Here is a 21204-nt window from a genome sequence, read left to right on the forward strand (position 1 = left end):
GTCATACAGTCCTACATGCTCCAGCATTTGTTGGTGTAACCACCAAGGGTCCAGACCCTCTGCCACACTTCCTTTGTGAACAGACCAAACAGTGAAATCCCTGCAAGGCAGAATGCAGATTTCAAAGCATCAGATTTAACAATATACTTGACACTGGGCTTGAAGAATCTGCACAGCTTAGAGTTCACCTCTCCTTGACCCTCTGGGAAGGACAATACCCATTGCTGTATCCACAGCTTAAGCTGGATTGCCTGTTTCAGTATCTTGCTCTTTTAGGAATCTGTTTAGCAGAGGGAATTTGCACTGGCAGGTTGCCCTGGATGGCTCCTTGAATCAAGTTCTCCAATCCTCCCCGTGGTTTATTTACTGGATTCAGTACTTGTCGGATGGGGAAAAGCAAGAAGGGAAAAAAATTACTTAGAGGCAAGGTCAGTGCCATCCTTTTGCCCCATAAGAATAGAACCTTTTGCTTTCTAGCTTATACAGACCTGCAAGATTTTGATCTGAGCAAGGAAAAAATGATTGACCCTCTTAAAAAGAATTTTATACCACTGTCTTATAACTATGCTTTCTTTTCATCCTTGATTGCTAATATCACAAAGAAGGCCTTCCTATGTCCTGGGCAAGGTGACATTTCTGCGTTCTGTGATGACATCACTGGCATCAGTCACTTGCTCTTGGTTCTCTGTGTGCTTGAGTCAGTCTGGCCTTTATGCATTTTCAGAAAGGGCCATCCCTGGAGTGATTTCCAGGCTGAAAGATCATTTGTTCTGTACACACAAGAACATTCTGTGTTGCAAGAGCATCAGCTCTTGAAAAGCCTGATCTAAATCTCCACGAGAACTACTCACTATTGCAGTACCTGAGGAATGAAGTCTCATCAGGCATCAGCAGTGCAATTAAAATAAAACCACCTCATGTTTGACTTGTTTCAAATAACTAGTTCTTCTATTTTCTGGGCTGAGGTTCTCCAAAGGACATAACCAAGGTGAAGCAGGGCAAGAAGAGCAGAAGTGGGAGTTGGGTGTCCACTTATGGGCAGCAACTGTCCCAGCTCTCAGCTGAAATACATTTTAGGATCCTAATAGATAATGACACCATTTCACTGTAAAGAAACTGCATTGTTATATTCTTAACAGTTTTTCATGGATACTTGATTGGGATGACACATACAGAATAAAATACTAATACAGTAGCATACAAAGGAGTTTTAGAAGCAGTAACATATTTCTAAAAAGCCAAACCAATGATTAAAATCACAGGACAATGGGTTTTGAATTTTTTTTTTTTTTTTAGTGGAAGTCAATAATATGTTGTGCTATAAACAAATCTTTAATCCAGGGTTACTCCAGATAACACAGTTATGTTTTGCAGTCAGTAGTCCCCAAAAGAACATTAAGCTTGTATAGATGTCTGACTAAGATGGTGGCATATTTACAATACATTACACTGATTTATATGTGCTTTTTCGTCTCCATCCAAACAATAGCTTTTCTTCATCCCTATCCTAACAGCTGCAGCAATGGGGTTTGTTTCAGGCTTTGCTTGGGAGATTAAAACCATCTCAGTATAATCTCTTTTTGTTTTATACACTGAAGGAAGCATTAGAGATGAAAATTAATGCCACAATGGATTTCATTAATCACACCAGGAAGTTTGATCTGCTGTAGTAGGCACTTCCAGCAGAAGGTGCTCACAATCAGTTTAAATATTAAACGCCCTCCTGTGTTTAAATAGTGATGATCAAATCAGTGCAATCACAGCTCCTCTTGGGACAGGGGTTCTTTTAAAAGGGCCAATATTGTCCAAACCATCTCACCTTATGGTCAGTCCTTCTTTCCAGCAATGTAAGCGTCAGTAGAACTGCAAGGACAAAAGGACTGGAAAAGTCAGTGCCTGGGGGAATTGCTGTGAGATAAAGGAGATGTCACCTCTGGGTCACCAGTGCAAAAGAAATCACAACTGTCATGAGGGCCAACAGTTACCGTGGTGGGACAGGTGCTGGCAGCACAAGGCACCAGTCTCTGCCTGGTCCTTGGAGAGTAGGTGCTCACATTAAAGAAAGCAGCATTGCTGTTAACTGATGCTGCCAGGAAAAAGGCCAAGCATCAACAGGTCCCCCCAGCTGGGTTGTTGGGATGTATCCCCACGCACGAAAGGCAAAGTCCCAGTGGCAGATGGCCAGAGGGAAGTTTGCATCCCCACAATTCAAGTTCTAACTGTTACAAATAATCAGCAGCTCTCCAGGGCCCTGGGTCTGACAAGAGGCAGGAACCAGCCCTGCCTGAAAACTGCATCAGTCACCAACTGTCCCAGCCAAAAACATCCTTGGACTGATTTATTGGGCTATTGCTTACAGATGAACAAGGTCTAAGTGAAGGAAAGGAAAACAAGCCCCAAGAAAGCAATGTACAAAGGAAAAAACTGTGAAACTTATAATTCCTTTCTGCAGAATCTAGGAATTGTTATAAATCTCAAAAACACAAGTTTCCTTTAAATTGTTTTTTGTGCAATCACTATTAAAGCCTTGTTTGAAAATAAAGTATAATCAGAAATTGAGGGAATTTAGCAAATGGGACAATATACTGGTTTATGCAGCTGTATTCTGCCTCAGCCTCCCTTCTGTACTGGGATCTAAGGAGATCTAAGAAAATCAACAAAACCAAAACTGAAACCCCAACCAGTCCTGCCCCTAATAGAGGGAATAGTGCTTGGAGCTGAACTGACTACAACTCCCAACATTCACTGGGGGTACCTTTAGGACAAACGTTACCCGAGAACATCCCAAACACTCTGAAATTGAAAGCAAGCCCCGGTGGCTGTTGGAAGCTGTAGTCAGCTCTCCGGGGTGAACTACTGAGCACAAAGATCCCGAGAGCTGCTCTGGCAACCAAAAGATCCCCACTAGAGCTCTGGGGGAGCTGGCGGCGAGCGGGGAGAACGCGCTGTGCCGTTCGGGGGTGCCAAATTCCCTCCTTGGGCTTTCCCCGATGTTCTGGGGGGATTTTTGGTCTGGGCCTGCGGCAGAAGAGGCGAGACCTGCCCGCTGCAGCCGGGGCCAGCAGGAGCCGGTTTCCCCCGCGCGGCCCGTGCCCGGTGGCGGTGGCAGTGTCTGCGCCGGTGGCCGTGGCGGTGGCGATGCGCTGCCGGGCCCCGGCGCCGGGGGGCGGGGGCCGGGGGCGGCGGCGCTCCCCGCCCAGCCGCCGCAGCCGCGGGCCGGGCGCGGGGGGCGCAGCGGAGCGGCGGCGGCGCGCAGGGCCATGTCGGCGCCGTGCCTGCGCCTGCCCGCCCCCGGGTCAGCACCGGCGGAGGCGGGCAGCGCCCGCGGCAAGGGGGCGCCCGGGGCCGCCGCCCTGGAGCTGGCCCTGGAGGAGGAGCTGGCGCTGCTGGCCGCCGCCGGGGAGCCGCCGGAGCCGCCGCCCGCCGCCGCCGCCCGCGATCCCGAGCTGCTCTCGCTGATCCGGCAGAAGGAGAAGGACCTGGTGCTGGCGGCGCGGCTGGGCAAGGCGCTGCTGGAGCGCAACCAGGACATGAGCCGGCAGTACGAGAGGATGCATAAGGAGCTCACCGACAAGCTGGAGGTGAGACCCCGCCGCGCTCCGCCCGGCCCCGGCCCCGGCCGCGGGTTCTCCCCGCGCAACGCGGCCCCTTCCCCGGCGAGCGCCGGGGGCGGGCGGCGGGCGCGGGCCCTGCCCGGCAGCCCACGGGACTCGCTGTGGCCGTGACGGGGAAGAAAGGGTCTGAGCGATGCCTGCGAGGCCTGGGGAAGGCAAAGCTGCCGTTCTGCCCCGCTCCCCCCGGCCCAGAGCCGGCGTGTGGGGACGTTGCCGGGCTGCAGAACGGGCTTTTCTGCCCCAGGACCACCTGGGAGAGATGTGCGTGGCTCATCTCGTCACAGAAATACCTCGGAAGTTAAATTTGCACAGCAGGTATATAGCTACAGAGCATATGTGACCCTTATGCTTAAGCTGTTGCAGCTAAGGCTTTAGGCATGGCAGGAGATAAGCCCTAATGATACATCGCTGTTAGCTGTTTGCTCTGAAAAATGCCTACAGGTATCTGGAGAGAGCTGTTTGCCAGGAACTCGGGGGATTGAGCTATTTACTGATTTTTAAAGATAAAATAGAGGTATTATAAAGAGAAAGACTTGTGCAGGCAGCTTTTTTTGGAACAACTCTCTTGCACAATTGTGAGAGGCACTATTATTCACTCTTCTTCAGAGCTACCCTTGAAATTCTATTTCTTCCAATAAGTAATACTGCTTAGAAGGCTGAGAAAAGCCTCTCTCACCTTTCTGGAGAGAGTTTGAACAATGCTGGATTAACATTCACATTTCAAGTCACAGCCGTGGACCAGCCCTTTCTGCACAGTCCTGTATTCCTTCCTAACAGACTTAACATTTCTCAAGTTCAAGAGGATTTGTGAAATTTCTGAATGCCCTTTGTTCTCCTGACAAAAATCCCTCTCTCTTATTAAACTTGTCATTTTACCTCAGCTGATCCCTTCCTCTTTGCGGGGGAATCTCTCTGCCTTTGCTATTCTGATAGAAAAATAGTGAAGGTGATATTTGCTCAAATTGTTGCTTAGTGTCTCTGTTTATCAGATTAGAATTTCCCAGAGTATTAAAATTTGCCAGAGTGGATATTTCCACGTTGATCTTTAAGCAGGTATGTGGTATTGTGCTGATAATGGTTTTGCTTAGGAGTTGGAGTAGAACCTTTCCTACTGTTAAAGGAAAAACGCTCAATTTTAGGTACCCACTGAGCTGCCTCTTAGGGAGTTCAGGAGCCTCAAATACGACTCACTGTTTGCAAAATGTAGAGGTGAAAAGGAGAGGAGAGAAACTATGACTTTATAGTACTTTAAATAACATCACACAAATGTTTATCTCTGCTCTCACAGGCCCATTCAGAAGGTAAATGAAGAGATTGTAAACACAACCAACTGTTCACATATTTTCATCCCATTACTATCACCCTAACTTCCCAGTGGAATAACAGATTGCTATTTTCCAGGCTACCCATTTGAGAGGGGTACTTAAAGGTAATTTTTTTTTTCCACTGGGTTTGGCAAATTTAACCCAGTGCTGCTTCATACAAAAAATCAAATTTCAACATTAATCTTCTAAAACACAAGCTTGATAATCCCAGTCTCTGCAGATTAAATCTTGGCCTCCTCCTGTTGCCACTGAAGTGAATAAAATTTCACAATAAGCTTTTCAATTACAGAGGAGCAGAGAGGAAGGACTCACAGCTGTTCCCTCCTTCCCTATGCTGAGAACTTTCTGACAGTGACAAGAAGCAAAGTCTCAGATGAGATCCTTGGTGACAACCTGATATAATGATGTTTAAGTAGCACTGAGAAGGAGATGTTTTCTCCCAGTTCACAGTTCAGAATTGGTTACAAGAGCTCAGGGAAGCCTCTCAATTTCACAACAGCCAAGGTAGTGGTCTGCTCATTGGAGGCTTTGCCTCAAGATTAAATATGTTCTAGTTTTGTGGGTTCATTGCTGAGGTACAGCATTTCTGCCATACACCTACTCTGGCAAACCTTTCACTTCACAGCCTGAATTTAAATTTATTTCTAATCATGAAATTGAAGTTCTGTAATAAATTCTGATATGTGATCCTAGACAGTTTTATCCCCTGTAAGGGATTAAAGCAGTTAATACTGCTGTTCCTCTGCCACAGAGGAGCTTGCCGTGTCCTAGCATTTTACAATATGAACCCTCTTTATCAGCTGGGAAACTCCCACTTGCTTTCATCTCTTCAGATGGGGACTAGCCCGGCTCAGTTAAGTTGAAGAGAAGCTGTTTTCAGAGAAAAACATCTTCTAGAAAGCTGTAAGTTCTGTGTAAAAATCAATGAGCAGGTGGTGAATGGAGAGACACTCAGGAAACAAGAAACTCCCCTACTGAGGACAGCAATTTTCCCTATCAGAAAACAGATCTGCAGCCCTGAAGGTGCTGGGGTGAGGGCAGGCCAGGGGAGATGGCTGCTGGCAGAAGCAGGAGGGACCAGTCAACACATCTCGTCTGGGTTCTCGTCTTTGCAACAGCCTCTCCGTGCCCCACTGCTCTGTTCTGGTTCCTCTGTCACAACAGAGTGAACTTGATATTCTTCACCTCTTTCTAGCACCAGTCTTTGTGATGGCCATTTATTTGGGCTGTGTGTAGCGGAGATTTCCTTTTGCAGTGAAGGACTAAAGTGCTTTTTAAATGATTGACAAGGCTTATCAGTGGCTTCTAAATCACATTTGGGTGTCTGGGGCACTTCAGCTGCAGTGCTGCTTCTCAGCAGGCTGAAGTTCTACTTTCCATTTAGAGAAGGCCCTGGATCTTTCTAAACGTTGCCTAGCAGTGAAAGAGGCAGAGCTATAAAAGACAGAATTTTCAGTGTGCTGCTGAAAGTGAAATTGTGGCTGCTCCAGCCACACTTGGACTACAAACAGGATTTCTTTGCAATGGTTGTCACAGGCCAGGTGCTGGGATCTCAGGCCTACTTACTGCATTAAAATATTTATATTACTGCTTAGCTCTCATCTGCAAGGATGTTCACTCTTTTAGTGTCTGAAACATGGGGAAATCCTCTGCTATGGGCCACTGTTTTTAATCAACTTTCCCTCATATTTAAGGGTTTTTCATGAAAGTCCGTAATTTGCAGAAAGATTTGGAAGGGCACAAGCAATGTGCTTTTACACTGAGCTGGAGTGAGCATTAGAGAGGATTTGGGGACCAGGTGAAGAAGGAGAGAACATGGCATCTGCATGGCAGAGCAAAAAAATGGTGGAAGATTAGCAATACACAGGCCAGAGGGCTGGAGAGAAACTGGAGGGTATTGACATTCAGACCTGCTTGGGAAGGTGACAGGGACCCTGCCAGGGAGGCTGTGTGTCATCAGCAATAGGCACCCAGGGGAAACAGCCCCCTCACAGCCTGTGTTTCTAACAAGCAATAAAAAGCCACTTCACATAAATGCAGTGCAATTTTCTTTTCCGCCTAGCAGGTTTATTTTTCCCTCCTATCAGAAGTGCCATGGGAATTGTTCACCAGGGAACAATTCACCTGGGAGAAATAGGCAAGTGCTACCAGTGTTTGGCCCAGTGTGTTTCTGTTCTTTTCTAAGACACATTTCTTAAAGACTGGGGAACCTGATAGAGAGCCACAGGAGATTATGCTGGGGATCAGAGGACAACCAACAAGGAGAGGACTCCCATTTTTTAGGTTTCCCTGCTAATCCTGGGACATGCCCATGTCCCCAGTCTGTGACTGTTCTGAAAGTAAATGTGTCTCCAGTCACCAGGGGAAATTCAACCTCAGAGTTTAGGATTCTTTCAAATGGGCACAACATAAATCTGCTTTGACCTGATTTTTGAGTCAAGCCCTCATTTAACTGAGCTTGTAAAACATGCAAAAGTTTCACCAGATTTGTGCTGTCCCTCATTTTCCAGCCAATCCAAAGCAGAGCAGAATCTACAGAACTGAGAGTGGTTTCTAAGAAACCTGAACCCAGAACATGCACATACATAATGTCTATAGCAACCAGTTCATTGCATCCATTGCCATTCCAGAGCGGACTGCATCAAACAATGGAGTTACTGTGCACTATCAAACTCTCAGACAACTAATTAGGTCAGGAATAGAGAGAACAAACGGATAGATGATTCAACTGTTGTTCATGAGACCCGTATGACAACAAGGATGCCTCATCTACATTCCTCATCAACAGTAAGGGTATACAGTTTGTATATTTTGACTATAAAGGCAATTTTAAAAGAATTATGCCACTGACCACTGAAATATTGCTTTGGAGTTAAGCTGGGCTCTGCTAAATCAATTGCTCTGTCTGACCTATATATTCTGCCTATTGACATGCAGCCTACTTTACTCTTTTGGCAGTTATTTCAGTAAAAATTCAATGTGCTGAACTCCAGTGGCCAAGGACAGGCCAGTTGCTGGAAATGGAAAATGGCTGTAGTGCCAGTGACCTGCCTTGATGTGGAATTGCCATCTCCATGGCACTGTCACACTCAAGCACCCTTCTCTTTCCTGCACAGGGTTTTAGCCTAGCAGAGATGAGGAAAAGGAGACATTCACCTTTTTTCCCTCCCTTCCTAACCTCTTCCCCTCCCATCATTTAGCACCTGGAACAAGAGAAACACGAATTGCGGCGGCGATTTGAGAACAAGGAGGGAGAGTGGGAAGGAAGGGTGTCTGAACTGGAGAGTGACGTGAAGCAGCTGCAGGATGAGCTGGAGAAGCAGCAGGTCCACCTGCGCGAAGCCGACCGGGAGAAGACGCGCGCTGTCCAGGAACTCTCCGAGCAGAACCAAAGACTCCTGGACCAGCTCAGCAGGGTGAGTCAGCTGGGTGGCACAGCTGGGCACGGGACAGGGTCACAGCTCTGCTGTCATCCCCCTCTGGGGCAAAGGAGTGGGAAAGCTCCCACTTGTAGGGAAACAAACAGTTCTGCCTCTGGTCGTGTTACACAGGTGCCCCGATAAGACATACTGCCTTTAAACTGATTTTACGCTTCTCAGGAGTGATGCATTTCTTTGTCAAAACAGTTGTGTTTCTGGGTTGAGTGGTCATTTACTGCATAGTTGTCTCAACTGTTTTTGTATCTAGAACTGATTTAGAAAATCTGTTTCTAATTTACTAATAGGCTGAACAAATGTAGCATGCAAGAAGGCTAATCTGCAACAGTGGGGTGAAGGGCTTTTTGCAGGCCTCCCTTTTCTGAGATACATCAGCTGTAATGTTGTAGAATTGAACATACCATGTCATTGTCAGATGGTGTGTCAGTACAGGTAACTTTGCCATGGTTATATGTGTGAGAACCTACTGAAATTCCTTGGAATGCCATGTTTCATCAAAGAGCTTAACTTGCCTCTGAATGAAAGAGGATTTATAGTGAGGCTGCTACAAATCAGCCTAATTGACTGAATACTTGCAGCGTGAGTTTCTTTCTGACAGCAAAAGACTTAACAGTTTCAGGCTCCTTCCCCCAGAAGCTAACCTGTCTTCTGGAATTAAGAACCTTGATTTTTTTCCTCCCCACTGGACAGTTAGTAGAAACCATAATTTTAATGCTTGAGAACACAGTTACTCCAGCAGACGAAAGCATTTGCTTGTTATCAGTTGCTTATTCCCAAAATAGCATAGAACAAAAACACACACACACAGATTCATGCTGAAGAGGCCCATCTCACACTGTAAGAACACCTCTCAGACTAGATTCTGTCAGAGCTGAGTCTCTGGGGCTGACACGGGGATTTTGCCTCTGGGAGGGTGGACACCTCAACCACAACACTAGAATCAGAGGACTCTGAAGAGGGGCAAATGTACAGGTCTTCACTCAAGCTGTGTATGCAGCTGTCCAGTGCCTCTGGAGGTGAGAAGAGCAAGTCTTGGGTATTAATGTACTGACACTTGGGGAAATCATTCCTCATTCCACTGTAGATTTTCCTGTCAAGGATTAAAAAAGTCACTTAGTCCAATTTGGTTAACTGGCTTTAAAAAAAACCATCAAACAAAAAATACTTCATCTTCCTTAGCTCAGGAGTGTTGCTAAGTTTATCCATATTTTTAAAGCAATGTGTCCCAAGTGAGTGACAGATCTTTCACCTTTTCGCTGGACAGAGCATATTCCATACAGATCATGGATGAGAATTTCCATCCAGTATTGCACAAGCCCTGTATTGTGTCAGGTTTCTTATCCAGGACTAAGAACTTGGCTCCCATCATGTCTGGTGACTCAGTAATTTTCTGTGTATGTATGATTTCTCTCACTGCCTGGGGAATGTAAGGTTTGTTATGGTCCCAGCATAAGCATAAACTGAAAGAACAGACTAGAAGGTAGGAGAGGCAAACCAGACAGCTTGTTTTAGGCTTGTAAACCACATGGGATTATCTTCATAAGATACCTGTGCTACAGGAACCTCTCACAGCCAGATGCTCAGAGAGACACTCCACAAAGCTTTGACAGAGGAACCACCAAGTGAAGTCAACCATCATGTGGTGTCCAAGCATGGATTTTGTTCCATTAACTCCCTGTTAGTTCCAGAAATGGTTTTCATTGGCCCACTTCAGAACTGCCACATTAAAAAATGCTGAGTATTGGTGCTACCCTTCCCATTCCAGCCCAGCCCTGCTCCCAGCTTGGAGGACAGTTTTTCTCCAATGCAGATAAGCTCTGATAGAGACAGAGCTGATGTTTACCAAGACACGATTCAGTGCTTATTGACTTTGTCACCTGGCCAAAACTTGCCAGTGAGTCAAATACAGCAATGGGTATAGCAAGGGTGTAAACAGTCTTCCCACAGTCAGGAAAACCTGAACAAACTGAAAGAGAGTGGGGAACAATCTTGTCATTTTCAGGGCTTTAGCTGAGACTTTTTAAAATTCCAGCATTATATTAGCACTTGATTCCTGGCACTTAATGTTCCATATATGCTGCTCTATAGTGTATTTGCAGTCTCATGTGTCTGGTCTCTTATTCTGAAGAGATTACACATGTAATTCCTGAGGCAGTGGCACTGCCTAAACCCTGCACCCATGTAGTTCTGGCCCCTGTTACCACTTAGGCTTCCAGTTAATAAAAAGGACAAATAAGAGCTGTGTGGATGTGCTTGCCCACAGCCATACTGCCATAGGCTGGAGTCTCGCCTGGGATCATGAACTGAGCACTGGGAGAGGAAAAGTCCTACAAAGAAGTGCTCTTACAGCTTCTGTGACCTTTCAGGTGTTGCTGGTGTCCTCCCTGTGTTCCTGGTTCTGCATTTATGTCACCATGGGTTGTTTGGGAGCAGAGGGTTATGAGAAGTCTGGGATAAAGTGATGAAAGTCTTATTCAGAACCTCAAGTCTGCCCTGTCCAACACTCTATATCCTGCTGCACTCACAGGACACAAGGACAGGCTTCTCTCTGGTAGAGTCATTCTACACTAGTAGATACTGGGTCCTTAAATTTGAATTTCTACAGATTTTAGCAATTAACACCTCATGGCCCCATTTAGCAACACTTGATAATTTCTGTCCTGGAGAAGGTATCCCCTTGGCACTAGGCTCTGCGTGCCAAATGACAGTCAGCCTCAGGAGCTGCCAGCCCACATGGTCCTGCTTGTTTCTTCTGGATTCCCTGGGCTTCAGCCTCTTTTACCTCAAAGCAGGGCAGCAGCCACCATCTCCTTCATCCTGCCCCTCCTCCTTCCTGCTGCTGCCATACTTTCAGCAACTAATTAGTCTTTAGGACATTTTTTTAACCCTGCCTTCCCCAGAGATGAAAAGCCAACACATACATTGTCTAAAGCATCTTTGGTGCAAATGCCAACCAGCCAAGCACACACACCCACACAAGGACAGCAAGGGGACCTGGAAAACTGTCTTGCAATTAATGCTTGGGACTGAAAAAATCCATGTACAGTTCTAGCAAAGACTGATAAGGAAAACTCAAGGATAGGAATTTTAAGTCTGTTCCAGTATCTAAAAATTAGCCTCTTGCCTCTGTCACCAAGAGGCTAAAATAAGGTCCTTAAAATGGTTTGAGGTCTTCCAATGAGGTGGTGATATAGGAGAATTTTAAATATCTAATAATAGTAAGTAGGCTATAAGGAACTTTGCCTCCTCTTGAAATACAGCCTTTGGTTCTCTCCTTTTAGCAGAACAAAGATACTGCCTGAGGTTAGAACAGCATTAAACCATGGGGAAAATTTGGTTGGCTGGACTGGGAGAACATAGTGAAAGACGTGATTGAAATGCCAAAGAGCAAGTTTAAGACCTCCACAGTATTTTTTAATTTGCTACGTGATGATTAAAATCCCTTCTGCACATTGCTTTGATTTCCCTCCCCCTGCATCAGCATAGCAAAGGGTGCAGGAGCTCTCAGCAGTGTGTCCACACCAAGCTAAATACCGAGTTTACCAAGGAGAACTGTAGAGCTCCTCATGAGCAGTGTGCCAGGGTACAAACCACTCACCAGAACTGCTCAGAGCTAAAGTATAGGAGTCAAAGAACAGTTCTGCTGAGAAAGTCGAGGCTTGGGAATTATTACATGTTCTGTTCCAGCTCCTTCAGTCTCTCCCATCTGTTTCAATTCCCCACTAGGATAAAAAAAGAAAAAGAAAAAAGAAAAGATCCACAAAAACCACAATCCTATGCTTTCTGTTTTTTTATGGGGGAGTGTATATAGGGAAAGGTCTCCTCTTACGTGTGCCCACAGCAGGTAACACAGCAAGAGTCTTGTCCCCACCTTTGGGCTTCTAGGAGTTACTAATGCAAATACTAATAACAAGCAGTCATCTTCCTATAATGAGACAACATATTACTACTTTGTCAGGAAGTGAATGAAAAAAGACTTCCACGCTGTTTCAGAGTGCCTTCACCAGATGGCTTTCCCACACATTTCCTGCTCCCCAGCTCTGGCTCCTGGAGCTGTTTGCTGCGTGTAGCTTGGGCGAGGCTCATCCTTCCCAGTTCAGCTGGGCTTCTTTTATGGTACATGGAGCCCAGGGGAGCGATTTCACAATGTCAGGCTCAGGTAGTTTTTGCAATGCAAATCTGTTTCCCAGGGCAGTGGAAGAGTGTCATCTTGCACTGCTGAAACAGCTCCTTGTGTTTAGAGAGGAGCATTGGGCTGCTGTGGCATCCCTCAGAGGGGCCCTCAATCACCAACTCCTTAGATTCACTCAGCATCTAGAGCCAGCATGCTGCTACAAAGAATGAGGTGTTTCAGTCAATCCCTCTGCTACAGCAAGAACAGGAGCAGCCAGCCCACAATTCTCCAAAGGAGGTATTATTTACTAACCACAAAACCCTCCTTTCAGTAATATTTCGGTTGAAGTTTTACACTTCATGCTCTGACATGCAGTATTTTAGAGAGCTGGCAGGCACTGCCTGGCTTTGCTTTGAAAGAAACAGGTTTTTACTTAAGAACAAGGTGACCATAGTGTATTCTCCTTTCCAAATTACTTGTATTTTAAATATATCCTTTTATAGTCAAGAGCACATGAGGGAGGCAGGTCTGTTGTCAGTTATTTACTTGGAGAGATTTTTCTGAATGGTTGGTTGCTGGGTCTATCAGCATAGCAACAATGTTGGTTTTAAGAAATTCAGATTATTCACTGAAAAAGAAAGCTACTGGAAGAAGTGTGCTGGGCAAGATGCACTGCTTTTACCATGACAGAGATTTGTAGCAACTGCATGATGAATTATGTCTTTAATTCCTTATTTTATCTATACAGGTGCTTAATGCAAGCCTCCTTAAATTTCTTGTTTATTAAGTTGTCATATAGCCCAGCGAGATCTGTTGGGAGCTCCATCCTTAGCACAGAGGCAAGTCAGGCTGAATTAAAATCCTGTTTCAAGGGGTTTATTTTTAACCAGACAAAGATCCTGAGTGAACCTGGGCTAAAGAAGAGTTGCTTTGACTATCCCTACTTTTCAAGGTGCAGATCAGCCGCTACACTGAATTATTTTTCATATAAGCTCTCCAGGTTTTGCTCTTCAAAGTGTTTACTGGACCTATTAAGTGAGCAGCTTATTATAAGGAACTCTATACTGAACTCCTCAAGCACAGAGTCCTGCATAGCAAATCTTCACCTGCATCACCACTGAGCAGTCTAAATTCAGTGGAAGGGGAAATGGCAGGAGAAAAGGCAGCCCTGCTTCCTGTTGAAGGAGCTGATGTACCTGCTTGTCATGGCAGCTTTGGTGGGGCTGCTCATTCCTTGGGGGAAGGCAGACAGCCCTTGAGCACTGTTTTGTGCCTGGCATAAGGCTCACTCGTGTCACACATGCTGTGGTGAGAGGAAACAGACACCAGCATCAGACAGAGCCAAACACTGATTCCAGCAAACCTCCCAGTAACCTCCTTCCCCAGCTCCCCACCCCTCTGGAGCATCAGCAGATCCTCACGCCACATAGCCAGATCCCTGATCACCCAGGGAATACTAATGAGAAGGGCTCCTTCTCTCCAGTTGCTTCTCTAGCAGAGAGCACTTGTTAATAATTCAGCTTCATGCCACATCAGGCCTGGAGTGCTGAGGCTTTCCATGCTAAAGCTGTAAATACAGGACGTGAGTGCAGCTGTGTGTTCTCACCTGAAGAGTCCTTCAGTGAAATGATTCAGTGCCCTAGAAGGTAATGGAGAAACACCTTGAGGTCACTGCTGAGTGGCACTTACCCACCATCCCTCTGGGAGAACAAGGAGAAAGGCTCGACCTTCTGCAGAGAGTCAGTCCAAGCCTGCAGCACCCGTTAACCCCGTTTTAGGACACACAGAACTTGTGGACCCAACAGGAACAGGGCCATCCAGACATCAAGGAATAAATGCAGGAAATGCTAAAGAAGCAATTTCAGCAAATGTGATGGGGAGCACCTCTACAGAATTTGCCCAAGGATTTTGCACACACTCATTTCATGTAAGATTTTTTACCCTTGAGTCCTTTGGTGTTAAGTGCTGATGGGTACTTAGGGAATGAGCAGAAAGAGGATGGGCTGTTGTGATAGCACAAGGGGGAATGGGGACAAATTAAAAGAAGGGAAATTTAGGTTAAGTATTAGAAAGAAATTCTCTCATGTGAGGGTGCTGAGACTGGAGCAGGTTGCCCAGGGAGGTTGTGGCAGTCCCAGCCCTGGCAATGTTCAAAACCAGGTTGGACGGGGCTTGGAACAGCCTGATCTAGTGGGAGGATTCCCTGCCCTTGGCAGGGGGAGTTGGGACTAGGTGATCTGTAAGGTCCATTCCAATCCTTGAACATTTCATGCTTCTATTAAAGCTGTGCATGGAATAGAACAGGGGCTAATGAATAGCAAAGCCCTCCCTAGGAAAAGGATTAAACTACTATTAAAAAAAAAAAAAAAAAAGTTACTGTTAAGGCAATGGAACTACACACATTGCTGCTCCTGGGCAAAAGGATGGCATCCCTGGGTCCCAGGGGCTGGGTCAGACCCTCCCGCTCCTCTGGGGCAGTGGCGCATCCCCTCTATCCCCGGGGACCCCTCGCTGGTTGCTGGATGACAGCACGACATGTCCCAGCTGGTGATGTTACCATGGCAACCGAGTGTGATTTCTCTGCCTGTAATGCCACGACAGCCAGGGACACGCAGGGAAACGCACTAGTGACGTCCGAGGCGGGCGGGCGGTGGCCGCGGCCCGTCTGCCACCCCCGTGGGTTCGGCTCGCTGCTAGGACATGTTCCCGCGTCGCCTCTGCATCCCCCGCGGGCCCCTCCCCACCTCTCCTCCTCTGCTCACGGCAGTTTCCCCCCCAGAATCGCGCTGGAGCTGTACCAGCCCGAGGCAGCCTGTTTGTACCATCCACAATGAGCTCCCGAACCTGCTGGGGGACAGGTAAACATTTTATATCCTGGGTGGAAGGAGCCCCTTGCAAGCAGATCAGGAGCCCACGCAGGGTGACCCTGCCAGGGCTTGGCACAGAGCATCTCCTGGGAGTCCAGCTCGGGACATCAGAGAAATGATTGTCTGCCCAAGCCACTTAGCCTCCAGAGCTCATCACCCGCCCTCAGGGGCTTGAAGTGCCTGGATGGAGCAGCAAAGGCTGCCCTGGGAGACATCACAGAGCCACAGCTCCTGTCTCACCACCACCCTCTTTCACTGGGCAGCACATCTGCAGGAACAAGTGTCCAGAGCACTCTCTTGGACAAATACACATAGGTGTAAAGTCCCTGCTAGTGAGCCAGACACGCTTCTTCCCTGCACTTCAGCTAAGCCCAGCTCATAGCCCATCTTTTTCCTCCAGCAAGTGGTCTGAGAAGAGATTTCAAAAGTTCATGCAAAGCTTCTGTCTTGAGACATCAGCAGCACCACTAATTTGTGAACGTCTGAAGGCCAGAATCCAATGTAAAACTGAAGCTGAACTCGTCCTGGAGTAAGAAGATAAAATTCTGAATGAGTCCTTTCCTTCCCTCTTGCACTGTACTAAAAATTTCGAGTGGCTATTCTGTTTACATCCAGGTTGTTTATTGGAATTGTTTTATTATGCAGTAGCTCAGAGGTAGGAACACATGGGCAGAAGAAATTTTTTCAAAATATTTCTGCTTATTCACACTTGCTGTAAACACTTCCTCCAGGAGATTCTAGAAAGTAGGACACAGAAGGTGTTTGTATCCAGCCACTGCATTGCTAGCTAGAACCAGGGACAAACATGATCGAAAGCTTTGCAAACAGCTATGTAAGAAAAAACCAATTAAAAGCATTTGATCTTTAAAGACCCATTCTGGGTTATAAGGTTTGCACACCTTATAATGAAAGTCTTCAAATTCCTTCTTTTTTTCCAGCAGGCTTGCTTTTTTCTAAATGCAATTTAGTAGACAATAGCTCAAGAGGGAAGTCTCTTCTACACTGAGGGGGTTTTGCCAGCTGTATTGGGTGCTCTGATTACCCATGAAATCAGAGGCCTCTTGCAAAACAGCCTAAAGCTTAACTAACATTTTGTTTAGAATGGCATTTAGCAGAACCTACTTTGTTTTGAGCAGAGATACAGGATCAGCAAGACACTCCTGTTGATTTCTGGTTGCCAAAGTGCAATACAAAGCTGGTTTGAGCTTGGCAACACTACCCAGGGATGGGAAATGCCACCTCAGATAGGGAAACAACTGTATCCAGAGGCAAGGGTACAACAGGAAACAGCTGACAGATGAGGACATAAGTCAAGGGACCTGCATGTCAGAGCAACTGGAGTAAAAGGCTGCTCCTAAGCAGCCCAAGAGAGCATTTAATTTGGAGGAGATACAGGCTGGCCTCACAATCTCGGTAGTTATACTTATGCAGAGGCTCAGTTCTGTAGATTCCAAGACCTGCAACAGATTTCCATCATAGATGGGATCCCTGACAGTGTTTGAGAGGGGACTGCTGAGGTCAGAAGTGTTGGGAACAATTCCATTAACTATTCTTGCCCTCTCCTAACTATTCTTCCCTGGAAGGTTCTAATGTTGAAGCATGGAAGGAACATTTTTGAAAGGAAGGACTGCTTGCATAGTTTCAGCTGGGTTGTAACTCTACCAAGATTAGTACAGTCATGCAGATGTGTCATAGATGTAGAGCTTTCACAGAACAGTTACAAGACCTGCAGATGTTTGGGTAGCTGTTGGATTTGCCTTTAAATGGAATTCTTCAGTTCCTTTGCACTTCAGTGCACCAAGATAACGAAATGTAACCTTGTGACTGCTTTGTTCTCTACATCCTTTAAAGTCTGTTCCTGAATCCACTTCCAGACTTGGCACCGTTTTGTAGTGACAAGGGTGCTCTTAAAAAGCTGTTCCATTTGGCAACTATTTAGCCTGAGCTGTTCCTGGTTACTTGTTGAACAAAGCACCATTGTACTTGGTTGTCAACAAGCCCAGATGCAGGAGAACAGAATTCTACAATTCAGGTGTAGACCAGCAGATTTGTCACTCACACCAGGACTATTAGACAGGTACAAACCTCAAGACTTGCTGGAGGGAAGGGTCTGTATTTATGGAAGAGATCCATAGACACAATTGCTTTTGCAGGTGAAGTGTTTCAGGACAAAAACACCCACAAATTTTAAAAGAAGGGCACCTTTTGGAGAAGTATCTAAAGAGTTCTCCGTTGTTTGTTTACTTGGTTAGCAAGTCATTGGCATAGATTTTATTGGAACACCAGGAAACTGAGACACTGACTAGGCAGTAATTGTCAGTGTAAAACAATAAACAAAACCCTAGTGAATGAAAAATCTCTCCACTCAGGTAGAGTACACAAGAGTTTGAGCTTTTCTCTTGATCTTATAGAATGGGGATGAACTAGGGTGGGGCTTTTTGTTTGTTTTTAAGGTGTGGAATAGGAATTTAGTGCTCAATGTCTCGCACTGACAACATAACTGGGTAAAGCTAGTGCTCAGACATTACTCCTTGACTGGGTATAAGCTTTATTCTTCATGTCTCTTACATAAACTGCAGTGTGTATGAATTGCAGGACAAGAATTAGACTGATATTAAAAAAAACCAAACAGCTGTAAGTTTGGCTGAGTAGAGGAGATAGCCCAGAGACTCTACAAGGTCTCCATCAAAGGAAACTTTTGGGAGGTGGCCAAGTAGACTCCAGTCAGGAATGGCTGGTCAATTTTTGCACTGATACAAGAAGAGCTAGGCAGAGTTGAGTCTGAGAGACTTTCTGAGGTTTCCCTTTTATGCAGGCAAGAGTTTGACTAACATCAGGTCATGTCTTCTTGCTATTTATGAATACTAAAGAATGAGGCAGAGAAACCTGACAGAATACTCACAAGGAATGTGTGATCTCAAAGGCTTTGGAACTGACTTGCATTTTAACTCTACATGGACATAAAGTAATGAAAGGGTGAAAACAAATGTAAACAGGGAATTATTCAAAATGCTTGAATAGACTCAGGTTTTGTGGGAGTTGTACTTTTCAACAGATTTATGTTTAGAAGCCAAATGGGAAAGCCTGGAATGGCCATGTTTGCTCATAAGAGATCATTGGTAGAATGTAACAGTGTGATGTTTGTCTAAATAACATATATTGATCGGCTATGAAGTTGCACAGGGATTTGCCAACTCAAATTATTCCTGTAGGTTTGCCTCTATTCCAGAGAGATTTATTTCCCTAGGCTTTACTGGATGTTGTACTTCACTTTGTGCACAAATTCTCTCTAAATGTTGTGCCACTTAGCCTTTATTTCCCTCTCCACCTTAGCACAAGGGATCAGACTCTTAGTGAAGCATTAAGGGGTCCAGCCAAATGCTTATGAAATTGATGATTTCATTAATGCCACCTCTTCCTGGGGCCTTCCTGTTCCTGAGGCACTGCTGCCATGGGCACAGGCTCTCACCCTGCAGAGCTGCAGACAAGGAGGGGTCTCGTAGGCTTGGTCTGCTTTCTCAGCAGAAGCTGCAATAAACCATTTCAGACATTATCCAATCCAGCAGCTCAGTTAATCTCTGCTTACCCAGATTAACTCTGGCATCACGAGACAGCCCATCAGCTGCAGGCTGGCTCTCAGCATCTCCCTCCTTTCAAAGGAGTTATTTGCATCAGACATTGAAAACTTAGGAAATTCCTTCTGTCTTCCCATCCTTCTTAATCCTCCATCAAGAGACACTATCAGAGACTTAAGAAGGTCAAACTGGGGGAGGGGGAAGGAGACAGGCATCTTTCTCCCTCATTTCACATCACTGCCTGACTTCAGCACAGGAAGGGAAGATTTGTCCAGTGTGGGACAGCTCCAGATCACACACCTTTAATACTCCTGGTCCCAGACATGGGCCTCCTCCAACAATCTCTGACCCTGTTTACAGCCAGGGAACGCCCTGCCAAGAAAACATTTTGCTGTGTGAAACCAACAGTGCAGAAGCCTTTCCAAGCATGAACTTGTTCAAATGAAGATATTAATTCTCTGGCTTCTTTTAATCTCCCTAAGCAGAGTTATAAGCCACCCCAGGTCAGGGAAAGTGGCAGAATTTACCAAAGTGCCTGTGTAGACCCACATACAAAGTAGGCCGTGGTGCTAACCCTACCCACAGCTCAGTGGATGTGACACAAGCACCCAGAACCAGGTGTCTGTGGTGCAGCTGGGCTCACCCTGCAGCGTGGAGGAATGAGCAGGCTGGCTGTAAAGCCACTGACAAAGCACACACACCTCCATGCCTGTGAGTACCTGTACACCACCATCTCTACTCTTCCCTCCCCTCACATCACTTGGCACCTGAGACCTTTGCATGAGGCACCTGTGAATATTTCAAGCACATGGAGTTGTCAGTTTTCATTAAGCCTCTGTCAGACTGAAATGGCTTCTTTATACTGTTTATCCTAGTGTATGCTCTGCTGATGCTACAGAGTGCAGGTGGCTGGACAGGGAACTCACAGCACTGTAAAAGCCTTGTCTGCCCCTCCCCATGATGCCTTGGAGTGGCTGCCTAGAACAGAAACTGGACAAGATTAAGAGAATAAGTAGTTATTAAAGGACTTCAATGGATACACCTGGAATAGTCAAAAGCCTCCCAGAGGCTATACTCAAGATGGAGGAGCTTTTCAGACAGAAATAAGTTTGGTCTGTTTGCATATCAGGGGTTAATCCTCCAATTATAGCTTCAGGTAATGAAGTCATTTACCCCCAGTTTGCTTCCCCCCAATTCACTTTTCTTTATACTTTTCAGGGCCTGAGGCTGTAGGGTATCCTTGAGTTTTAGGCCTAGAGGAATTGTTTTGTCTGACCAAAATGTGAAGACAGTAGTTAACACTTTATATGGGATTTAGTTATGCACTAAGGCAGTACAGGATTTGAAAAACATAAAGGCTAAAATCTTAATGCATCACCCACAGCACTGGATGAGGCCACCACAGGATAAAAGGAAAAACCAAGGCCAAGCTGCTGCTGCCTTTATTTCACAGGGATATTTTTTGCATGTGTACCAATCCTCCATATTCATCACAGAAGAGGTAGTACTTCAAAGGCACTCAAATAATCACTTCTTGGTGCATTCCACCAGCATCGTTAGGGAAATGTCCATAAATACCCTTCTCACATATCTTGTTTCACTCAGATTATCCTTGTCTCCTTGGCAACTGTCAGATGATGTATAATGCTAGCAGGGATTAGCCCCAATGAGCCTTATAACCCTCATGTAAATTCTGACTCCATGAGGGGACCTGGCCAAAACACTCCCTTCCTGGTAATGTGTAATTGTTGCCATAAACAATATTAAATCCTAGACCCTTTCAGCAAACCTGAGTAAGGGTAAAAACCAATAGAGAGCTTTTTAACTGGTAGTATTTGTCTTGTCCTCCAAATAAATAAGTTTGAGACATGGATATACTTGGTGTTTCACAGCTTGACACTTAAAGCTGTATTTTGAATCAGTACTTGAGAGAAGGCTTGTGCTGAAAACTTGGCTCTAATATCTTTATCTCCTTCGTCCCCTTGTGTCAGTGGGATCACACTGGGAAATTCCAAATCCCTGCAAGAGCTTAACAAAATTATGCTGGACTTTAACCTATTAATTTCTGAAAACTACCCAGGGTTCAGATCATCACTTGGTGTGCACATGCTGTCTGACTGGGTTGTACTGAGACTTCTGCCTCTGAGGAAGCAGCTCTGGGTTGTACCCTTGTGCCCCATTGCTCAGGCAGACATGAGCAAAGCATCAGGTCAAGGAGTTTCAACACATGCTGCACTTGCACGAAGCTTGTCTCTACTCCACATGATATGTG

At 45.8% G+C, this 21204-nt stretch overlaps 1 protein-coding gene across 1 annotated transcript in view; it reads left to right on the forward strand.

Moving 5' to 3' along the window:
• The first annotated feature begins 3260 nt into the window (after positions 1 to 3260).
• BICDL1 (BICD family like cargo adaptor 1) overlaps positions 3261 to 21204 on the forward strand; it is a 49008-nt gene continuing 31064 nt past the window's right edge. The window contains exons 1-2 of the mRNA XM_014253658.2: positions 3261 to 3581; positions 8140 to 8355. Coding sequence (XP_014109133.2) covers positions 3261 to 3581; positions 8140 to 8355 — 537 coding nt within the window. The remainder of the gene's footprint in view (positions 3582 to 8139; positions 8356 to 21204) is intronic.

This window comes from Pseudopodoces humilis, chromosome 20 (assembly GCF_049639895.1).
Source record: "Pseudopodoces humilis isolate 2021_Gansu_Grassland_sample_001 chromosome 20, ASM4963989v1, whole genome shotgun sequence".
NCBI classification, from domain to species: Eukaryota; Metazoa; Chordata; class Aves; order Passeriformes; family Paridae; genus Pseudopodoces; species Pseudopodoces humilis.